This window comes from Pseudorasbora parva, chromosome 7, assembly GCF_024679245.1.
Source record: "Pseudorasbora parva isolate DD20220531a chromosome 7, ASM2467924v1, whole genome shotgun sequence".
Classification (NCBI taxonomy): Eukaryota; Metazoa; Chordata; class Actinopteri; order Cypriniformes; family Gobionidae; genus Pseudorasbora; species Pseudorasbora parva.
The window spans coordinates 26,223,709-26,241,996 of NC_090178.1; the positions used below are offsets into that span (position 1 = coordinate 26,223,709).

Here is an 18,288-nt window from a genome sequence, read left to right on the forward strand (position 1 = left end):
GTTTCAGAAGATTCAGATGAGGGACATTAGCAAAAATTAGTTTTGACCCTGCTAACAAATTGATACAGTTGAAAGAAAAAGTGTGAATCGCCTGAAGAATCTGTGAAAATGTGAATAATTTTAACTAAATAAGAGAGATTATACAAAATGCATGTCATTTTTTATGTAGTACTGTCCTGAATAAGATATTTTACATTAAAAAATGTTTACTTATAGTCCACAAGACAAAAAAAAATAGCTGAATTTAAAATGTCCCCATTCAAAAGTTTATGAACCATTGATTCTTATACTGTGTGTCGTTACCTAAATGGAACATGGCTTTTTTGTGTTTTGTGATGGTTGTTCTTGATTCTCTTGTTTGTCCTGAGCAGTTAAACTGCCCAATGTTCTTCAGAAATATCCTCCAGGTCCTGCAAATTCTTCAGTTTTGCAGCATCTTTCGAATATTTGAACCCTCTCCAGCAGTGATTCTGATTTTGAAATCCATCTTTTCACACTGAGGGCAATTGAGTGACTCAAACACAATTATTTAAAATAGCTTCAAACATTCACAGATGGGGGGGGGGGGGGGGGGTATTCTTATTAATTTGAATATCAATGTAAATTATACTTAATTTGACTTCTGGGAAACATGTAAGTATATTCTGTTGCTTCTGAAGGGCAAAACTAAATGAACTAAATCTTAATGCGTCATGTTTTCTTCTGAAGTATATGTGAATGTTCTTAAAATTGCATTTTTATTAAAAACTCAACATTCCAGGTACATTGGAAGCTTTTGTAATGTACATTATAAATTTTATCTTTTTATTTTTTATTTTAGTTCTTTCAGCCTGTTTTTAAATGTCATGTTTTGTCTTCTCCACAGAGGAGGAAAGGAGAGTCCGAGCCAATGATAGAGAGTACAACGAGAAGTTCCAGTATGCTGTAAGTCACACATTTAACATGTACAGCTTAAATATAACTTATGTGTACCTTTATCTTCTACCTATCCCAACCCCTTCATCTCTTTCCCTGTCTGCAGAACAACTGCATCATGACCTCAAAGTACAACATCATCACCTTCCTACCAGTCAACCTGTTTGAGCAGTTCCAGGAAGTTGCTAATACTTACTTCCTGTTTCTTCTCATACTGCAGGTACATACTCCAAGTAAATGTTTATTATGATTACTGGTTATGTGCAGATAAATCAGTGAGGTCATTTTCAAAGGTCTATTCATGGCTGTGACCATGACAATTCACTCACCTAAACGATTATTAGGAACACCTGTTCAATTTCTCATTAATGCATATATCTAATCAACCAATCACATGGCAACTGCTTCAAAGCATTTAGGGGTGTGGTCCTGGTCAAGACAATCTCCTGAACTCCAAACTGAATGCCAAGATGGGAAAGAAAGGTGATTTAAGCAATTTTGAGCGTGGCATGGTTGTTGGTGCCAGACGGGCCGGTCTGAGTATTTCACTATCTGCTCAGTTACTGGGATTTTCACACAACCATTTCTAAGGATTACAAAGAATGGTGTAAAAAGGGAAAAACATCCAGTATGCGGCAGTCCTGTGGGCAAAAATGCCTTGTTGATGCTAGAGGTCAGAGGAGAATGGGCTGACTGATTCAAGCTGATAGAAGAGCAACTTTGACTGAAATAACCACTCGTTACAACAGCATTAGCTGTTGCAGCATATGCAGCAAAGAATTTATGAAGCCACAACACACACAACCTTGAGGCGGACGGGCTACAGCAGCAGAAGACCTCACCGGGTACAACTCATCTCCACTACAAACAAAAGGAGGCTACAATTTGCACGAGCTCACCAAAATTGGACAGTTGAAGACTGAAAAAAAATGTTGCCTGGTCTGATGATTTTCGATTTCTGTTGAGACATTCAGATGGTAGAGTAAGAATTTGAGCCTAGAGCCTACCTACTTGTTTCTGACCATGTCCATTTATGACCACCATGTACCCATCCTCTGATGGCTACTTCCAGCAAGATAATGCACCATGTCACAAAGCTCGAATCATTTCAAATTGATTTCTTGAACATGACAATGAGTTCACTGTACTAAAATGGCCCCCACAGTCACCAGATCTCAACCCAATAGAGCATCTTTTGGGATGTGGTGGTATGGGAGCTTCGTGCCCTGGATGTGCATCCCACAAATCTCCATCAACTGCAAGATGCTATCCTATCAATATGGGCCAACATTTCTAAAGAATGCTTTCAGCACCTTGTTGAATCAATGCCACGTAGAATTATGGCAGATCTGAGGGTGAAAGGGGGTCAAACAAAGTATTAGTATGGTGTTGCTAATAATCCTTTAGGTGAGTGTATATTCCTCTAGACCTAAATGCACATGGACACCCATTTAACACTCATGTTGTCACTAATCACTGTTTCTAGATTTGCATTACTAAGTGTGTTAAAAATGCCTAAAAAATAAACGTGTGTATGTTTTTGTCTCAGTTGATTCCCCAGATTTCCTCATTGTCCTGGTTCACCACCATTGTGCCTTTAGTGCTGGTGCTGAGCATCACTGCAGTCAAAGATGCCACCGATGACTATGTGAGTCTCACACAAATGCCTACTGTGGCTTACTGTAACTGTCAAACTCCTCTTCACAAATATTGTGGTGCCACAACTACCACACGAAAAAACAGTCATACACACATTTCACACACATCTCTGTTTCTCTTGCAGTTTCGTCACAAGAGTGACAAACAGGTGAATAACCGTCAGTCTCAGGTCCTCATCGGTGGCATGTGAGTCTTATTTTAATACACACACTTTCTTTTACATTGTGTTTACAAGAAAATCTTCTCAGAACATATAAAGTGTCTTTGTTGTTGCGCACATGGTAGTTAATGTTCATAACATAAAAAAGCTAGTATTTTAGATTGTAATTTTTAAATGAATATTACATTTATTCACAAAATACTATGTATATACACCGATCAGGCATAACATAATGAACTCCATCCTAATATTGTGTTGGCCCCCCTTTTGCTGCCAAAACAGCCCTGAAACGTTAAGGCATAGACTCCACTAGACCCCTGAAGGTGTGCTGTGGTATCTTCCACCAATATGTTAGAAGCATCCTGTAAGTGAGACACCCCTCGCTGCAGCCTGTAGCACGATGACGTTGCTGGATCAGATCCAATACGTACTGGATGGTGGATCGTTATGGTGACGCCATATCGGTCTCTGGGTTAACTTATAATGCGTATGAGCTAGTCTTAAGTGACATGTATGATCAATATTGTAGATGTAGATTATAGATGATGTTCTAACCTGTGTAGTTGTATTACTGATAAATAGTATTAAGTAATTATACACTGTAAAAAAAAAATAGTTGAGAAAACGTAAAAATGTAAGGCAACTTGATGCAGTAAGACTTTTGAGTTGTCCCAACAATTATTTTTTAATTCTTCCCAGTAAAGATCATTTGTTCAGCCAACATAAATTTGTTTGTTCACGCAATATTGATAGTCGTATTTTGCTAATAAAAATATTCTTGTCACAGCAACTGAAACAACAATTACTGTTGTTGAGGTAATTTATATTTTTCTGTTTCCTGAACGCAAAATAAAGTGTCACCACACTATCCTTCCTATAATTATTTTAGTGACTTTACATCTATTTACAAATGACAGAAATGTAGTTATTTTGATCCGTTTATTTCAGTTGTAAGCACATGCATGTACATACATTTTAAAAGAATGTAGTGAAATGTTATATAATTTACATTTACATTTATGCATTTGGCAGACGCTTTTATCCAAACTTCCAAAGCGACTTACATTGCATTTTAAGGTACACATTTTACATTTTTGTCAGTTCTTGCTTTCCCTGGGAATCGAACCCATGGCCTTGGCGTTTCTAGCGCCACGCTCTACTGTTTAAGCTACAGGAAATTATAATTCCTAAAGGAATAGTTCACCCAAAATTGAAAAAAATTGTCATTTACCCACACGCAGGTCGTTCCAAACTTGCAAGTGTCTGTATTCTGTTGAACACAAAGGAAGATATTTTGAAGAATGTTGGTAACCAGACAGTTGACGGCACCCATTGGCTTACATAGTAGGGGGGAAAAATACTATGTAGAGTAAAGTCAATGGCTACTGTTAACTGTTTGGTTACCAACATTCTTCTAAATATCTTCCTTTGTGTTCAACAGAATACAGACACATTCAAGTCAGGAACAACCTAGGTTGAGTAAATGACTTTTTGGTTTTCATTTTTGGCCAAACTTACCCTTTAATTAACACTTGTACAAATTTGCTTAAAATATCTTTAGGACAAAGCAAAGACAAACAGGTCACTCAATGCCAGATCCATAAATAATAAATATTCACACAAATGCTGTTTTTTTTTTTTACACTCTAAACAGTTTCACTATTTTATGGCTTATCAATATGAGTGCAGTGTTTCATTGTAAAAGAGCTTGCAATCTGTAATTAAAAACATAAAAAAAAAAACGTATCCACAACACTGCAATGCACAGTTTTCATACAGTGTCTTTTGAGTAAAACTGTCCATTTAAACAGTCCGTACAAAACAATGCTTGTTTTTTATTTTGAATGTCTCAAATGAAACTTTTTTTTAAAACATTAAAAGAACTGGAAACACTGGTCCAACTCTGCCTCACGCACAACCATTTTGTTACCAGTCTTAGGATCATCTTAGGATAGGAAAACTTCTTCCAGAACAACCCCCTCCAGTACAACAGCAAAAGTCTTGATAAATGGTGATGTGGTTTGGGTGTTATCGTCCAGCACATAGAAAATGTCAACAGGGGCCGCTTTTGTTTCCTGTGACACAAACACAATAAGAAATATATTTTAGTTTAGAATTGAATTAGTTAATTTTGTAAAAAATTAATTAAGATGGGGGTGGGGATGAGGGGTTGGCAATACATAAATTGTATGCACTAATTGTAAACTTTGTATTGGTAAATAGTTTTATAATGTGAAATCCTTATTCAGAAGTGGACATTATAATATGACAGATAACACAAAGAATGGCATGACCAAGTAAATAAGCAGAAAACACCAAAGAGAGAGAGTTTAAACTAGGGGTGTCCAATCCTGTTCTATGGGTCACTGTGCTGATGAGTTTAGCTTTAACTCCAACTACACGTATCTGAACCAGATAATCAAGGTTTACAAGATTACTAGAAACTTCCAGGTAGGTTGGAGCCATAGAAGAGCAGGTTTGGACATCCCTGCTTTAAATGGTTAATTCACCCAAAAAATTAAATTCTGTCATTATTTACTCACCTTTAGTTCGATCCAAACCGTAAGACTTTCCTTTATCTTGAAAACAGCAATTAAGATATTTTTTATGAAATCTGAATGATTTCTGTCCCTCCATTGACAGCCAATACAACAACCACTTTTAAGGCCCAGAAAGGTATTAAAGACATAAAAATAATCCATTTGACTCCAGAGGCGTAACCTCAATTTGATTAGCGATGCAATTGCTCTGCATGTAAAAAAAATTACTTTTTTTTTCTCTTATTCATGTCACTTCACAAAACTGAGGTTAAACACCTGGAGTCACATGGTCTACTCTACTTCAATGTTTTTACTACCTTTTGGGGCTTGAAAAGTTACAGTTGCATAGACTGTCAATAGAGGGACAGAAATCTCTCAGGTTTCATTTCAAATATCTTCATTGGTGTTCTGAAAATGAATGACAGTCTTACAGGTTTGGAATGACAAGAGGAAAAGTAATTTATGACAGACTTTACATGTTTGGAATAACCCTTTAAGCCTTTTGAAGACTGATACGTACATTACACTTCTTGAATAGCTCGGCTGGGTTCTCGCAAAGAAATACAGGCAGGCCTTGTAGAGCAGGAGTCCTCCTGTGATCATCTATGTCTGTTGTCTAGAAAAACATACAAAAGAAACAACCAAATAGCTTAGGTATAAAAATGTTATTCATCATCAGCCAAAGTAACACAGATCAAGCTATCAAAACATTGAAATTGAACTTACCCTGTCATGAAGTATTTCTAGGAGTGCATCCATGTCCTGTCCGAAAGCTCTTTTCTGTCTCTGTAAAGTTTCAGGAGCTTTGGTGTGTACATGCCAATGGCTGCCATGAAGTCTCCCAGAAGGTCTTTTTTGATGATTCTGAAAAACTCCTCAAAAACCTGTTCATAAACAATTAATTTGTATTAATGCAATAAATAATACAATTCAAATCAAATGAGAGAATTGGTATGGGGAATGTTAAAGGCCAATTTCTAAGCAGTTTGTAAATAATACCTTTGTACAGAGAATGTGGGAGGACCCTTCAGAAGTGTTGAGACTATTAGTACCAAACGATGAGATGGTAGGCTGTTGGTTTCATCAAGTGACCACAGGAGTTGGACCACTGAATATGCAAGACTGCTCTTTCATTGGGCAGTTCTGAGATCTCCGACAGGTTGCAAAGTCCTCAAATTGCAGGGGGAAAAAAAACTGTCCTTTTAGTAGCTTCACTTGAAGTATATTGTTGAGAGAGTCCACAGATTCAGGCACTTCCGGAAGCCTGACTCGCCGGGCTTCAGTGGAGGATATGACAACTCACAGTAGAAAAGGCTGTTTATCAAAAAGAATCAATTTCAATTATTTAATTAATAAATTAAAAATAAGTTAAAAAACAAAGTTGCCACATACCATTAAATATGCATTCAGTGCTGCAGATATGTCCTCAGGGTTACAAACACAGGCTCTCCAAAACTGTATGGAATCAAAGGGTGATAATCAGTTAAGTCACCAGTATAAAAGACAAACATGTCAGCATAGATGCTTTCAACAAGTTTGTTTGTTCAAGATCTTAAATGCACTATTTACCAGGTGGAGAGTCGTTTTGATATAAAGGACACTTTGGCAGAGCAGAGCAACATGCTATCTTGAAGAACTCAGGCTGTCCATTGCAGTGTCCTGCATAAAGGATGTTCTTAGAATTGAGTTCCATGCAGACAAACATATGTGGACAGTGAGACAGTGTGCAAATGTGGAAACTTTCTTTATACAGCATACCTCAGTGTTGCATCCAACAATATGCTAACAACATCCAATTTGGATCATTCTGGAAAATAGAAAATTATCAGTTCGAACCTATTGTAAACATCACAACCGTATATTATTTAAAATTATTATAAAATAAACAAAAAAATGCTATGCATAGTCTTATTCTACACTTTTTTTCTTTGTCCCCATATTTAAAATCATATGATGTATAGCTCTCAATGTTTAAAAAATAAATAAATATTTCGTTCTAAACACACTCATAAACATACATCTGCGTGTGATTTGTAACGACGAAAATGCACATTGAAACGGCTAAAATACATTTAACATTACATAATAGTTTATATATCCATACATTGTGTGCGCAGCTTACAAATTAAACATTAACACATAACACGTTCTTACCTCACTCTCCGCTGTCTTCCTCTCTCATAAACGCGGTTCAACGCAGATATATCAGTTTATCAGCGCCCCCTAGAGACAAATAAGAAAAGAAAACCTCAACTAACAATAAAGGACTTGAATACTCGTGCTAAACAAACATATTACTCGCTAATTTCAGTTTTTTTTATCTTGGCTATTGTATTGAAACGTTATTGTATTAAGAACTTTAATGAGCTGATCTTTATCTGAGCAGTGACAAACATTAAAAATGTTAGGCCACACGCCTTTTAACAATACACAACCAATCGTATGTCTAACAATAACACTGTCCGCTTGAGAATATGCAATTCATTGCATGCATGAAATGAAGAGTAATATTAATACTTACCAACTGAAGTATGGCAATATTAGATCCTTGAAAAGGCAGGAGGATGAGCGAACTTCAAAACAAGCCAGGAGCTACCCGTGCAAAATGGAGAAGGAAACCCCGTGCATTTCGGCGCGATTTTCTGGCTCATCACGCATGCGCAAACTATTCAGATCGTAGGTTTTCTGCTCAACACAAAAATGTTTGTCCAGAAAACTTTGTTTAATATGTAGCGTGACATTTTGGAGAATTTTGTTGAGCTAACATGTATTTTTATGTAGAGTCACAGTTATTAACAATTCTTAATATATGGGATTCAAAAAGCACTGTTTACTGGACAAATGGCAATTTCATTTTTTACAGTGTAGGTGAATAAATCATCTTTTCGTAAATGTGATGCTTAAATGATCCTAATTTCAGTTACATTTACATTTATGCATTTAGCAGACGCTTTTATCCAAAGCGACTTACAACTCAGGAGAACAGGAAGCGATCCGTCAAGAAGAGGCAAAGAAACACAAAAAGTGCCCCAAATACCAAGATTTGTATACCGCTCAGAGTAGCAAAAACCAGAAAAGGGAAGAAGAAAGGAGAAATAGAGGAGGAAAGAGGGTTTTTTTATTTTTATTTTTTTGTTAAATGTAAGATTAAGTGCTCATGGAAGAGATGACTTTTTACCTTTCTTTTGAATCAAGCGAGTGATTCTGTCGTGCGTATGGAGGACGGAAGATCGTTCCACCAACCAGGAACAATGAAAGAGTTAAAATTTTAACAGTTAAACAGTTAAAATTTTAATATATTCTGGTCATATTGGCTGTTGAATGTAAGGAAAAATGAGTCAAGTAATTGTCTCTGTAATGTTAATCCTCGAGGTACAATGCAACACGATCTGTAAAGAACTTTAAAATACCAGTAGCCTACACATTCAAGGGAAAAGGCAAAACGTGTGTCCTGATGTGAGCATGTTATTAATTATTATTTTTGCGTGAGGGGTTTGAGTATTTATCCAGCAAACTCTCAACTGTGCATTCAAACTCTACTGCGCATGCATGAATTGCGAATGAAACCACCGCGCATGCGCGTCCAGTACGTGTTGGATCTGATCCAGTACGTCACCGTGCTACAGGCTGCAGCGAGGACTTCTTGCTGTAAGTCCTGTAAGTTGCACGGTGGGGATCAGACTTGTTTTTTTCAGCACATCCCACTGATGCTTTATTGGATTGATACCCCTCGACCTCATTGTTGTGCTCCTCAGACCATTCCTGAACCATTTTTGCTTTGTGGCAAAGTTACATCCACATGGATGGCAGGATCCAAGGTTTCCCAGTAGAATATTGCCCAAATCATCACACTACTCTGCCGGCTTGTCTTCTTCCCATATTGTATTTGGATGCCATGTGTTCCACAGGTAAGTAATGCTACCAAGCCCGGCCATCCACATGATTTAAAAGAAAACATGCTTCATCAGACCAGGCCACCTTCTTCCATTGCTCTGTGGTCCAGTTCTGATCCTCTGGCCACCCTGACTGGTCTGCGGCTATGCAGCCCCAAATGCAACAAACTGTGATGCCCATGACCCTGTTGCCAGTTCACAACTGTTCCTTCCTTGACCTCTTTAGATCGATACTGACCACAGCAGACCGGGAACACCCTGTTCCCTGAGATGCAGTTTTGGAGATGCTCTGACACAGTCATCTACCCATCACAATCTGGTCTTTGTCAAACTCGCTCAAATCCTTATGCTTGCAGATTTTTCCTACTGCTAACACCTTCCTCACCTTTAAGGACAAATTGTTCACTTGCTACCTAATATATTCCACCCACTAACAGGTGCTGTGATGAAGAGATAATCAGTGTTATTCACTTCTCCTGTCAGTGGTCATAATGCTATGCCTGATTGGTCTGTGTGTGTATGTATATAAAGTATATACATACGTGTATATATATATATATATATATATATATATATATATATATATATATATATATATATATATATATATATATATATATATATATATATATATATATATATATATATATATATAATAGATAATAGTTATATAGCATTTTATCACAAAGCACTTTTTTCACTTTTTCAGTCTTCAGAAGGAGAAATGGTTGAATGTCAGAGTGGGTGACATCATCAAACTGGAGAACAATCAGTTTGTGGCAGTGAGTTTACCTCCATAGTCCTTCATGACAATAATTAAACATGGTTCATTAAAATAAAAAGACACTTTACTAGCTCAGCAGTCCCAGACGAAAACTTACATTGTCTGATGCACTTGCTCTTGAATACTGCAATATTGATCCAGTAGCCAAGGCCTGATTCGCTGATTATGCTGCTGGTTATGTAACTCTGTCTCCCGAGGATAGCCAGCAGTTTGGATCTCTTGTTAATATGCTAATTGCAGTTTTGATCTCCCTGCATGCCAGTGTTATTTTAGTATTATTTATATACTATTGTAGGTAGGGCTGTGCAATATATCGAAATTACTGAAATATCGCAAATGCATATATCGCAATATGCATATCACAACGGCACGCAATATCTGAATGATTTTAATAGGCTACTTCAACATTGTTAAAAGTGTACATTTTAGGTCGACGCATAGAGCAGAGAATAGACTGGGCACACGACTGTTACTTATGGGACTTGCTTGACATTAAAAAGATTTATTAAATTGAATAATTTGCTAAAAATATATGATTCATTCAATTTAGTAGCCAAGGCAACATTTCTAATTAATTTAGTTGAAGAACTAAAATTACTAACTGAAAAAAAAAAAAATATATATATATATATATATTATAAATAAACTTTTTATTATTTTTATTATATAATTTATATTATAAATATTTTTTTATTATAAATATTATAATTTATATAATATTGTTTATTTATAATATATATTAAAAAAAAATCAGTTAGTAATTTTAGTGCTTCAACTAAATTAATTAGAAATGTTGCCTTGGCTACTAAATTGAATAATCTATTTTATTTTAAATCTAATATTTTCTTTAATTTCAGCTTTATTTCATTGAACAAAAATGTTTTAATAGTTTTATTTAACTATAATAACCCTACAGTATACTGTATATGTGTTTCAGGCTGACCTGCTCCTGTTGTCTAGCAGTGAACCACATGGCCTCTGTTACATTGAAACTGCAGAACTGGATGGGTAATCTTGCGTTTATTTCTTGAATTTGTCCTGTTGATTTCATGATTTCATATTTCCAGTGTGGCTGGACAAAAAAAAATGTCTTTGTTAATCTTTTAATTTATCTTGCCACAGCGAGACAAACATGAAGGTGCGCCAGTCTCTGTCTGTTACCTCAGAGCTAGGAGATCCTAATAACCTGGCCCAGTTTGATGGTATGTCATTTGGTATGCGCTCTGGCTAGATGTGAAAGTTTGTGAGAGTGGAAATGTGAAAGAATTAGTAAGAAAAAGAGAGATGAGCAATATAGTGAACTGATAAATTAGATAATATGTCTGTACAGTAAGTTTCAGATATGTACTTGGAACAAGAATAGAAAGGCAATAAAAGGAATTTGCATATTTTCAAAAGGGTTATTCCAGTATGAACTGCACTCACTGATAGTTCTGTTTATTTGCATGTACTGCCTGTGTTGTTTTAGCACAGATTTACTAAAGGAATTATGTAAATTAGGTAACAGCACAAACTCATCCAAATGAACTTTGCGCTTAATGGTTCAAGCTTGATTGTGACAGATGCAGCAGGCTAGACTGGGTAACCCAGCCTGATCTGCAGGCGATTTGATTTCGCCCTGCAACTCAGTCTGGAAACCTGTACATTCATTTCTACTGCTTCCATTACACTTTTACACTTTACACATTACACTTGTATAGGTTGTTGGCTGTTGATCATGCCTCTTGTGGTCTGATTGGTTGAAGGACTATCCATTTGCATACAGAGTCTTTCAAATAATACTCATTTATCACTCCTCTTGTGCAGTAGAATATACAGAGCAGACTCTCCAGACCAAAGTTCAATCTTAAATTGAGCTTAATCCGGTGATAGTCAGACAAGCAGCAGACTGCAGTGATTGGACAAAATTGGACTGTGAACCACTGCACCATCATTCAATGAGCTGCTACCATGGAAAAAAGCGCTAAAAATGCTAAAGTGACACAACGGTTTTCCCTCGCTGTGAGTTAGTGTACTGGAAAAGAGCAAGAGAGAAAAGATCAAAGTGTGAAGTGTGAGATGGACAGATTCTCAGTAACATTTCTTTAACAACCATCACAGTTTTCTGCCACACACACTCACACTCACACCATCAAGTGTGTGTCAGCACAGACCACCCACGCTTCCTGTTTTTAAAGAACAAAAAAAATTAAAGCTCAAAATTGTACTAAGGCCCAGGATGCTGAACAGTTGGTCATGACACATATTACATAAAATGGTACAGTTTCAATGTGGACCTTATGTGTGACCTCATTTTTCTTCTTATCTCTCTCATGCTGTGTGTATCTGCAGGAGAAGTGGTGTGTGAGCCTCCCAACAACAAGCTCGACCGTTTCTGTGGGACTCTATATTGGAAAGACTGTAAATACCCTCTCAGCAACCAGAACATGCTGCTCCGAGGCTGCGTACTGCGCAACACAGAGAGCTGCTATGGCCTCGTTATATTCGCAGGTCGGTGTGTGTGTGTGTGTCTGTCTGTCTGTGTGAATGTGTGTGTGATCTAGTTTTCATTTAAAAGGGTTAGTTCACCCAAAAATGAAAATTCTGTCATTAATTACTCAGCCTCATGCCATTCCAGACCTGTAAGACCTCTGTTTATCTTCGGAATACAAATTAAGATATTTTTGTTGAAATCCGATGGCTCAGAAAGGCCTTCATTTACACCAATATCATTTCCTCTCAAGACCGATTAAAGGCACTAAAGACGTCGTTAAAAGTCAATCTCACTACAGTGGCTCTACAATAATTTTGTGAAGCGACAAGAATCGTTTTTGTGGGCAAAACCCCCCCTATATAACGGCTTCTATAGTGATTTTAAAACACTGCTTCGTGAAGCTTCGGAGCGTCATGGTTCTGATCGCGCGTCAAACCGTCAATCTGCTGAAATTACGTGACTTTGGCGATCTGAACTGCTGATTCATAACCCTATGAAGCTTCAGGAAGCAGTGTTTTGAAATCGGCCCATCACTATATAAGTCGTTATTATGGTGTTGTTTTTTTGCACACAAAAACGCTTCTCGTCACTTCATAAAATTATTGTAGAGCCACTGTAGTGAGATGGACTTTTTAACGACGTTTTTAGTGTCTTTTATTAGCCTGGATGCCAGCCAAACTTAGCTCTGCCTACAACATTTTTAGGTCGGGCGGTTCGGTCTGGCCTCGATCCATAGAGGAGTAATTATCCCCGAACAGAAACTGTTCAGACCAATGAAATAATCAGGGCAAAAATGGTGTTTGGGGGGTAAAATGTGTGTTATTTTGGCAAGATTGCCTGCTAAAATTCACACTCATTGGTCTATATATAACATAATAGTCGCTTCAACCCACGGACATAGAAAACAACCGTGGACAAAACGTGGACTTGGCACAGTGCAGTTGAGCTCTGTTGACATAGCGTAACTAGCGTAATGCGTCGCTTCCTTGCTCTGATTGGTTGTAGGTCTATCCAATTGAGGTCTTTCCTGGTTCGGTTGAAACACGCCCCATAATCACAGCCCAATGGAGCAGTTTCAGACTCATATTCTGACTAGAATTGCATATGACCATGTCAGGCTGGTCTCTTATGGGTCTTGAGAGAGGAAATGACATTGCTGCCATCAATGGAGGCCTTGCTGAGCCATCGGATTTAATCAAAAATATTTTAATTTGTGTTCGAAGATGAACAAAGGTCTGGAACGGCATGAGGGTGCGTAATTAATGACATCATTTTTATTTTTGTCTTAATGGTGCATCTCAGGTCCTGACACCAAGCTGATGCAGAACAGCGGAAGGACTAAGTTCAAGCGGACCAGTATAGACAGATTGATGAATACATTGGTTCTTTGGGTGAGAAACTGTTTACCAACACACACTCTTCTGAATTTGTTAAAATTTGAGTACCAACATTTTATAGACAGCATATACTCTACAAACTTAATGTTTAATTGTAAATAAGTAGGCACACAACTCAAAACTAATCCAGTTTTCGTGTATGTAATTTCCCACTTCCTCAGATTTTTGGGTTCCTGGTGTGTATGGGAGTGATATTGGCCATAGGAAATGCCATTTGGGAAAAAGAAGTGGGTGCTCTGTTCCAAAGTTTTCTACCCTGGGACCCTCCAGTGGACAACTTCCTGTTCTCTGCCTTCCTGTCCTTCTGGTCCTATGTCATCATCCTCAACACAGTTGTGCCCATCTCTCTATATGTCAGGTGAGAGAGAGCAAGATGTGTTGAGATGAAGGATGTTATGCAGGGAAAAATGTGTGAATAACCTGGAATTTGAATTATGGAAATGGCCTGAAACACTTTTTTTTAAAGCAAAATGGTCAGTGAAAGGCAGTGATTAAGCCTTACATTTATTAAAGCTGTTTTATGCTTTTTATTTTATATGAGTTCAACAATGTTTGTAACATTTGTATGATTTTTGTCATTATTTTAGTGATTAAAAGAGCTAAGCATTACATTTTTAATAATTCAAATGAGTTCATAAAAAAAATTTTTACCAGTTATTTGTTGTTGTATCAGGATTAGCGGTAACTAAAACTATTAGAAACAATTTTGTTAACTGAAATAAATCTGAAATAAAATATAAATTGGTCCTATTTTGCCAAAATATGTGGCAACAAACTAAAATAAGTTGAAGCATTAAAATTGAAAAACAAACACTGAAATAAAAATAAATGAAACCTTAACAGTAATACATTAATAAAAATATCACATAAAGGAATATTCAAAACATTAATAAAAACTATATAAATAACACTAAAACAACTTGAGTTTTATGATTTTCGTTTTTGTATGTTGTCTAGTAGTAGGTCAAGACCTCTGTGGCGCGCCAAAAACTGAATTTTATGGGGGGAGTTTAGGACTATTTTTCATGCTAGGTTATTTTTATGTTAGATGATACTTTATCTATTGCTCTTGCGTTTTAAAAGACAGCAAAGTGTATCATGTTTGTGAAAAGGCCTACTAAATCTATTTCTCTAGACTTTTTTGTATTAGCATCAGATCATTCTATGCCTAATACATGCTTTATGCATTCTGTTTATTTTATTTAGAATTCTTTTTGTTGTTTTCATGTTTCCTCAGACTTTCCTTAACAGGTAAGAGATAGACCCTATAGACTGCCCCTTTTTTCTCTCTCTGACATAACAACAGTCTCCCGTATAACATAGTCCATATAACACCACTAAAGTCCTGATCCGAACCCTTCTGAACCAGCTCTCTGAATGAGCGCTAACTCTGCTGTGTGGTCCAGTGAATGTAACCCACCTCTGACTGGTGCAGACTCGCACAGGAAAAACTGAGCAGCACCATGGCACAGCACACCATAGTCTGTTTGTGCATTTTTTTAATGAAAGATTTGTAAAGTCTCTATAAATTTAATATGACTAATCTTGCTTTTAATGGTCTGGCAGACGGTTGTGCTATTGTCTGTCTCAGCTGCACACTAAATAACCTATGTCTATTAAACAGGAAATCTGTGTGAATTTTTGTGTCTTTTATGTTTGTTGTGAGTTTGCATTGTGTCGGAGGTCTGCAGTCATTTTGAATGTTTCTACAGGAAGCAGCATCTCATTTGCATTGTGATAACTCTTCATCTTTTTCTCTTTCCATCTGTTTGAATCTCTTAGTGTGGAGGTGATTCGTCTGGGTCACAGTTACTTCATTAATTGGGACCGGCGGATGTTCTGCAGCCGTAGTAACACAGCAGCAGAGGCCCGGACCACCACACTAAATGAAGAGCTGGGACAGGTGGAGTACATCTTCAGTGACAAGACAGGAACCCTCACCCAGAACATCATGACCTTCAACAAGTGCTCCATTAACGGTCATGCATATGGTGAGGAACACGCAATGCTGTCAGTTTTATCAGAGGTATAATGTGCAAGCAGCTGGTCACTATCAATGTATCAGTCTTGCATCATCTTCAATGGGTTTATATTGTGATAATGACCAGCTGACTATACTTTACCTTAAATTAACAGAGCTGCGTCCCAAATAAGTGAATGGTTAAACCACAAATAAATAATCTTAATCATCAGGAGGTTTAAAACTTATTTTAATTTCTACTGTCTATTCGTTCGTTCATTCACTCATTGCAATCTTTTTACAAAACTCTGGTAATAAAAAAATAAAAAAATAATAATTATTAAAAATAAATCAACAACAACACTAATAATACAAATGTATTATGGAAAATTTAAATATAAATAATTAATTAATAACTAATAATAAATTAAAGGTGCACTATGCAACTTTTCCGTCCGCTAGAGGGCACCTATTCAAAACAAAGGCGTAGTTTGATGGCGCCAAGTTTGAGCGCAGGATATTTGGACATGTGGTCTTCACCACGCAGCTTGTGGAATATAGGACTCGGGCAGAAATCATGTTAATGGATTCGGTTATTAACGTTACTGTTGTATAAAGCAGAGCAGGACCGAGTGTTGTGGAGCTGAACAAGGCCACTGGGGCGATTGTTACACAAACACGCCTTGTGAGCAGCGGGTTTTTATTATGACGGGACTGGACACAGTCGCTGGGCGCCGGCGCTATTTCTGCTTTTCCGGTCGTGAGTAGGAGGCTCTGTTTATCATATTAGATACATTTGAGTGTTTTGAAAATGTTATGACGTTACTCTGTGTGTTCACTCAGCAGCTGCTGTGACACTTGTTCACACTGCTAAGAATAAAGTGCTTCTGCCAAATAAAAGCGGAAAACCGAGGGTAACGCAAATATGATGAAATTGACAGGCGACTCCTGGCTCCTTGGTTAAAATAGCAATTTTCTCACAATTTACAAATAGTTGTAAACATTTGGGATATTGTAAGTACTCAACTGAAAAAAAATATATAGAACACTGGCCTAGTGGTTTTTGGATATTTTACTGCAAAAATACTACATAGTGCACCTTTACTCGCTCAAATAAAACCTGTGCTAAGATGGTTTAGCAATGTTGCAAGTAACAGGGTTGCGGATTTGTATGATAATGTAATTTAATGGTTATAAACATTTAAATAAACAAAATAAATAGACTACTGCTAATAATAATAATAATAATAATCAAAGTTGTTTTATAATAAATAAAATTATTTTAATTATAAAAATGTACAATAAACAATTACCAATAAATAATACAAAATAATATTAATAAAAATGAAGACAAAAAAACTCAAATCAACATCAAATATAAGCGAGATCAGACAAGGAAGTGAAGAAACTTAGAGCTTAATATACACAAGCAAACTAAAGAGTGAAATTAGGTGCATGTGCATAGAACGAAACTTAATCACCATGGGAACCACCTCAAAACATTGAAAACCAAAGCACGTGTGAAACCAATACAAGTCTAACGCAGGCATGATTACACGTGACGAAACAAACCAGAACTCGGATATCCCTGACAGTAGCCACAAACACAGATATGTTGTGTTGTATTAGATTTGAGTTACAAATCTCATTTCAGTCTGTCTCTTGTTTCACAGGTGAGGTGATGAATATTCTGGGTACTCCGCAAAAGGTCGGTGCAATCCAGATTCACTTAGTGGAATTAAAGAAGATGCTGTCATTCTTAAAATATTGCTGCACACAAAGAGCTAACATAGTCTGTTTTTCTCAGAGGGTCCAGCCTCTGGACTTCAATGCTTGGAACCCCTTGGCAGACCGGGGCTTCTGTTTCTACGACCAGTCTCTGCTAGAGGCAGTGATGGTGGGAGAACCAGCGGTGCATGAATTCTTCCGGGTCTTGTCTCTCTGCCACACCGTCATGAGTGAGGAAAAGAGCGAGGGTGAGGATCTGGAACAGTCTTTAATGGACGATTATCTGCCTTACTCAGTTATTTCATCCAGTGGAAGAGTTTAAATAAGGAAGCTGTTAACTTTAACATTGTTAGGATGGAGCAATTCTGGATTGTAATATGATTATTATATCTCATTATCTGTGCTCTTTCGTGATGTCCACCTTGTTTATTCTCTCTGTCTTTGGCTTCCTAAAGGAGAGCTGCTGTATAAGGCTCAATCTCCAGATGAGGGGGCATTAGTAACAGCTGCCCGTAACTTCGGCTTTGTTTTCCGCTCTCGTACGCCCGGCACAGTCACCACACAAGAGCTCGGCAAAGCGGTCAGATACACGCTCCTCGCCATCCTGGACTTCAATAACATCCGCAAAAGAATGTCTGTCATAGGTAACACAAGCACACACTCTCATTCCTGCATTTTACCTAACAAAATTCATTTGACTGCGTCTGTAAAAAGCATAGTATGCAATGGATCGCAAAAATGAAAGAGCTGCCACATGCATTTTAAAAGAGAAGTTTTGT

At 37.1% G+C, this 18,288-nt stretch overlaps 1 protein-coding gene and 1 long non-coding RNA gene across 5 annotated transcripts in view; one reads left to right on the forward strand and one right to left on the reverse strand.

Moving 5' to 3' along the window:
• atp8b2 (ATPase phospholipid transporting 8B2) overlaps positions 1 to 18,288 on the forward strand; it is a 60,331-nt gene that overhangs the window by 18,757 nt on the left and 23,286 nt on the right. For both annotated transcript variants that reach the window (XM_067448812.1, XM_067448811.1), the window contains exons 2-15: positions 866 to 924; positions 1,022 to 1,135; positions 2,465 to 2,563; positions 2,699 to 2,760; positions 9,877 to 9,949; positions 10,889 to 10,959; positions 11,074 to 11,153; positions 12,283 to 12,441; positions 13,727 to 13,815; positions 13,983 to 14,179; positions 15,604 to 15,812; positions 17,455 to 17,489; positions 17,589 to 17,757; positions 17,965 to 18,153. In XM_067448812.1, coding sequence (XP_067304913.1) covers positions 866 to 924; positions 1,022 to 1,135; positions 2,465 to 2,563; positions 2,699 to 2,760; positions 9,877 to 9,949; positions 10,889 to 10,959; positions 11,074 to 11,153; positions 12,283 to 12,441; positions 13,727 to 13,815; positions 13,983 to 14,179; positions 15,604 to 15,812; positions 17,455 to 17,489; positions 17,589 to 17,757; positions 17,965 to 18,153 — 1,605 coding nt within the window. The remainder of the gene's footprint in view (positions 1 to 865; positions 925 to 1,021; positions 1,136 to 2,464; positions 2,564 to 2,698; positions 2,761 to 9,876; positions 9,950 to 10,888; positions 10,960 to 11,073; positions 11,154 to 12,282; positions 12,442 to 13,726; positions 13,816 to 13,982; positions 14,180 to 15,603; positions 15,813 to 17,454; positions 17,490 to 17,588; positions 17,758 to 17,964; positions 18,154 to 18,288) is intronic.
• On the reverse strand, positions 4,171 to 7,881 carry LOC137083105 (uncharacterized). Of its 3 annotated transcripts, XR_010906453.1 has the most exons (8): positions 7,796 to 7,881; positions 7,429 to 7,497; positions 7,033 to 7,081; positions 6,844 to 6,933; positions 6,667 to 6,729; positions 6,001 to 6,588; positions 5,795 to 5,890; positions 4,171 to 4,809 (listed from the first exon to the last, which is right to left on the reverse strand). It is a non-coding gene; the product is annotated as an uncharacterized lncRNA (long non-coding RNA). The 3 variants fall into 3 exon arrangements; XR_010906454.1 differs by lacking the exons at positions 7,429 to 7,497; positions 7,796 to 7,881 and having other exon boundaries at positions 6,001 to 6,158; positions 6,274 to 6,588; positions 7,033 to 7,139; XR_010906452.1 differs by lacking the exons at positions 7,429 to 7,497; positions 7,796 to 7,881 and having other exon boundaries at positions 7,033 to 7,140.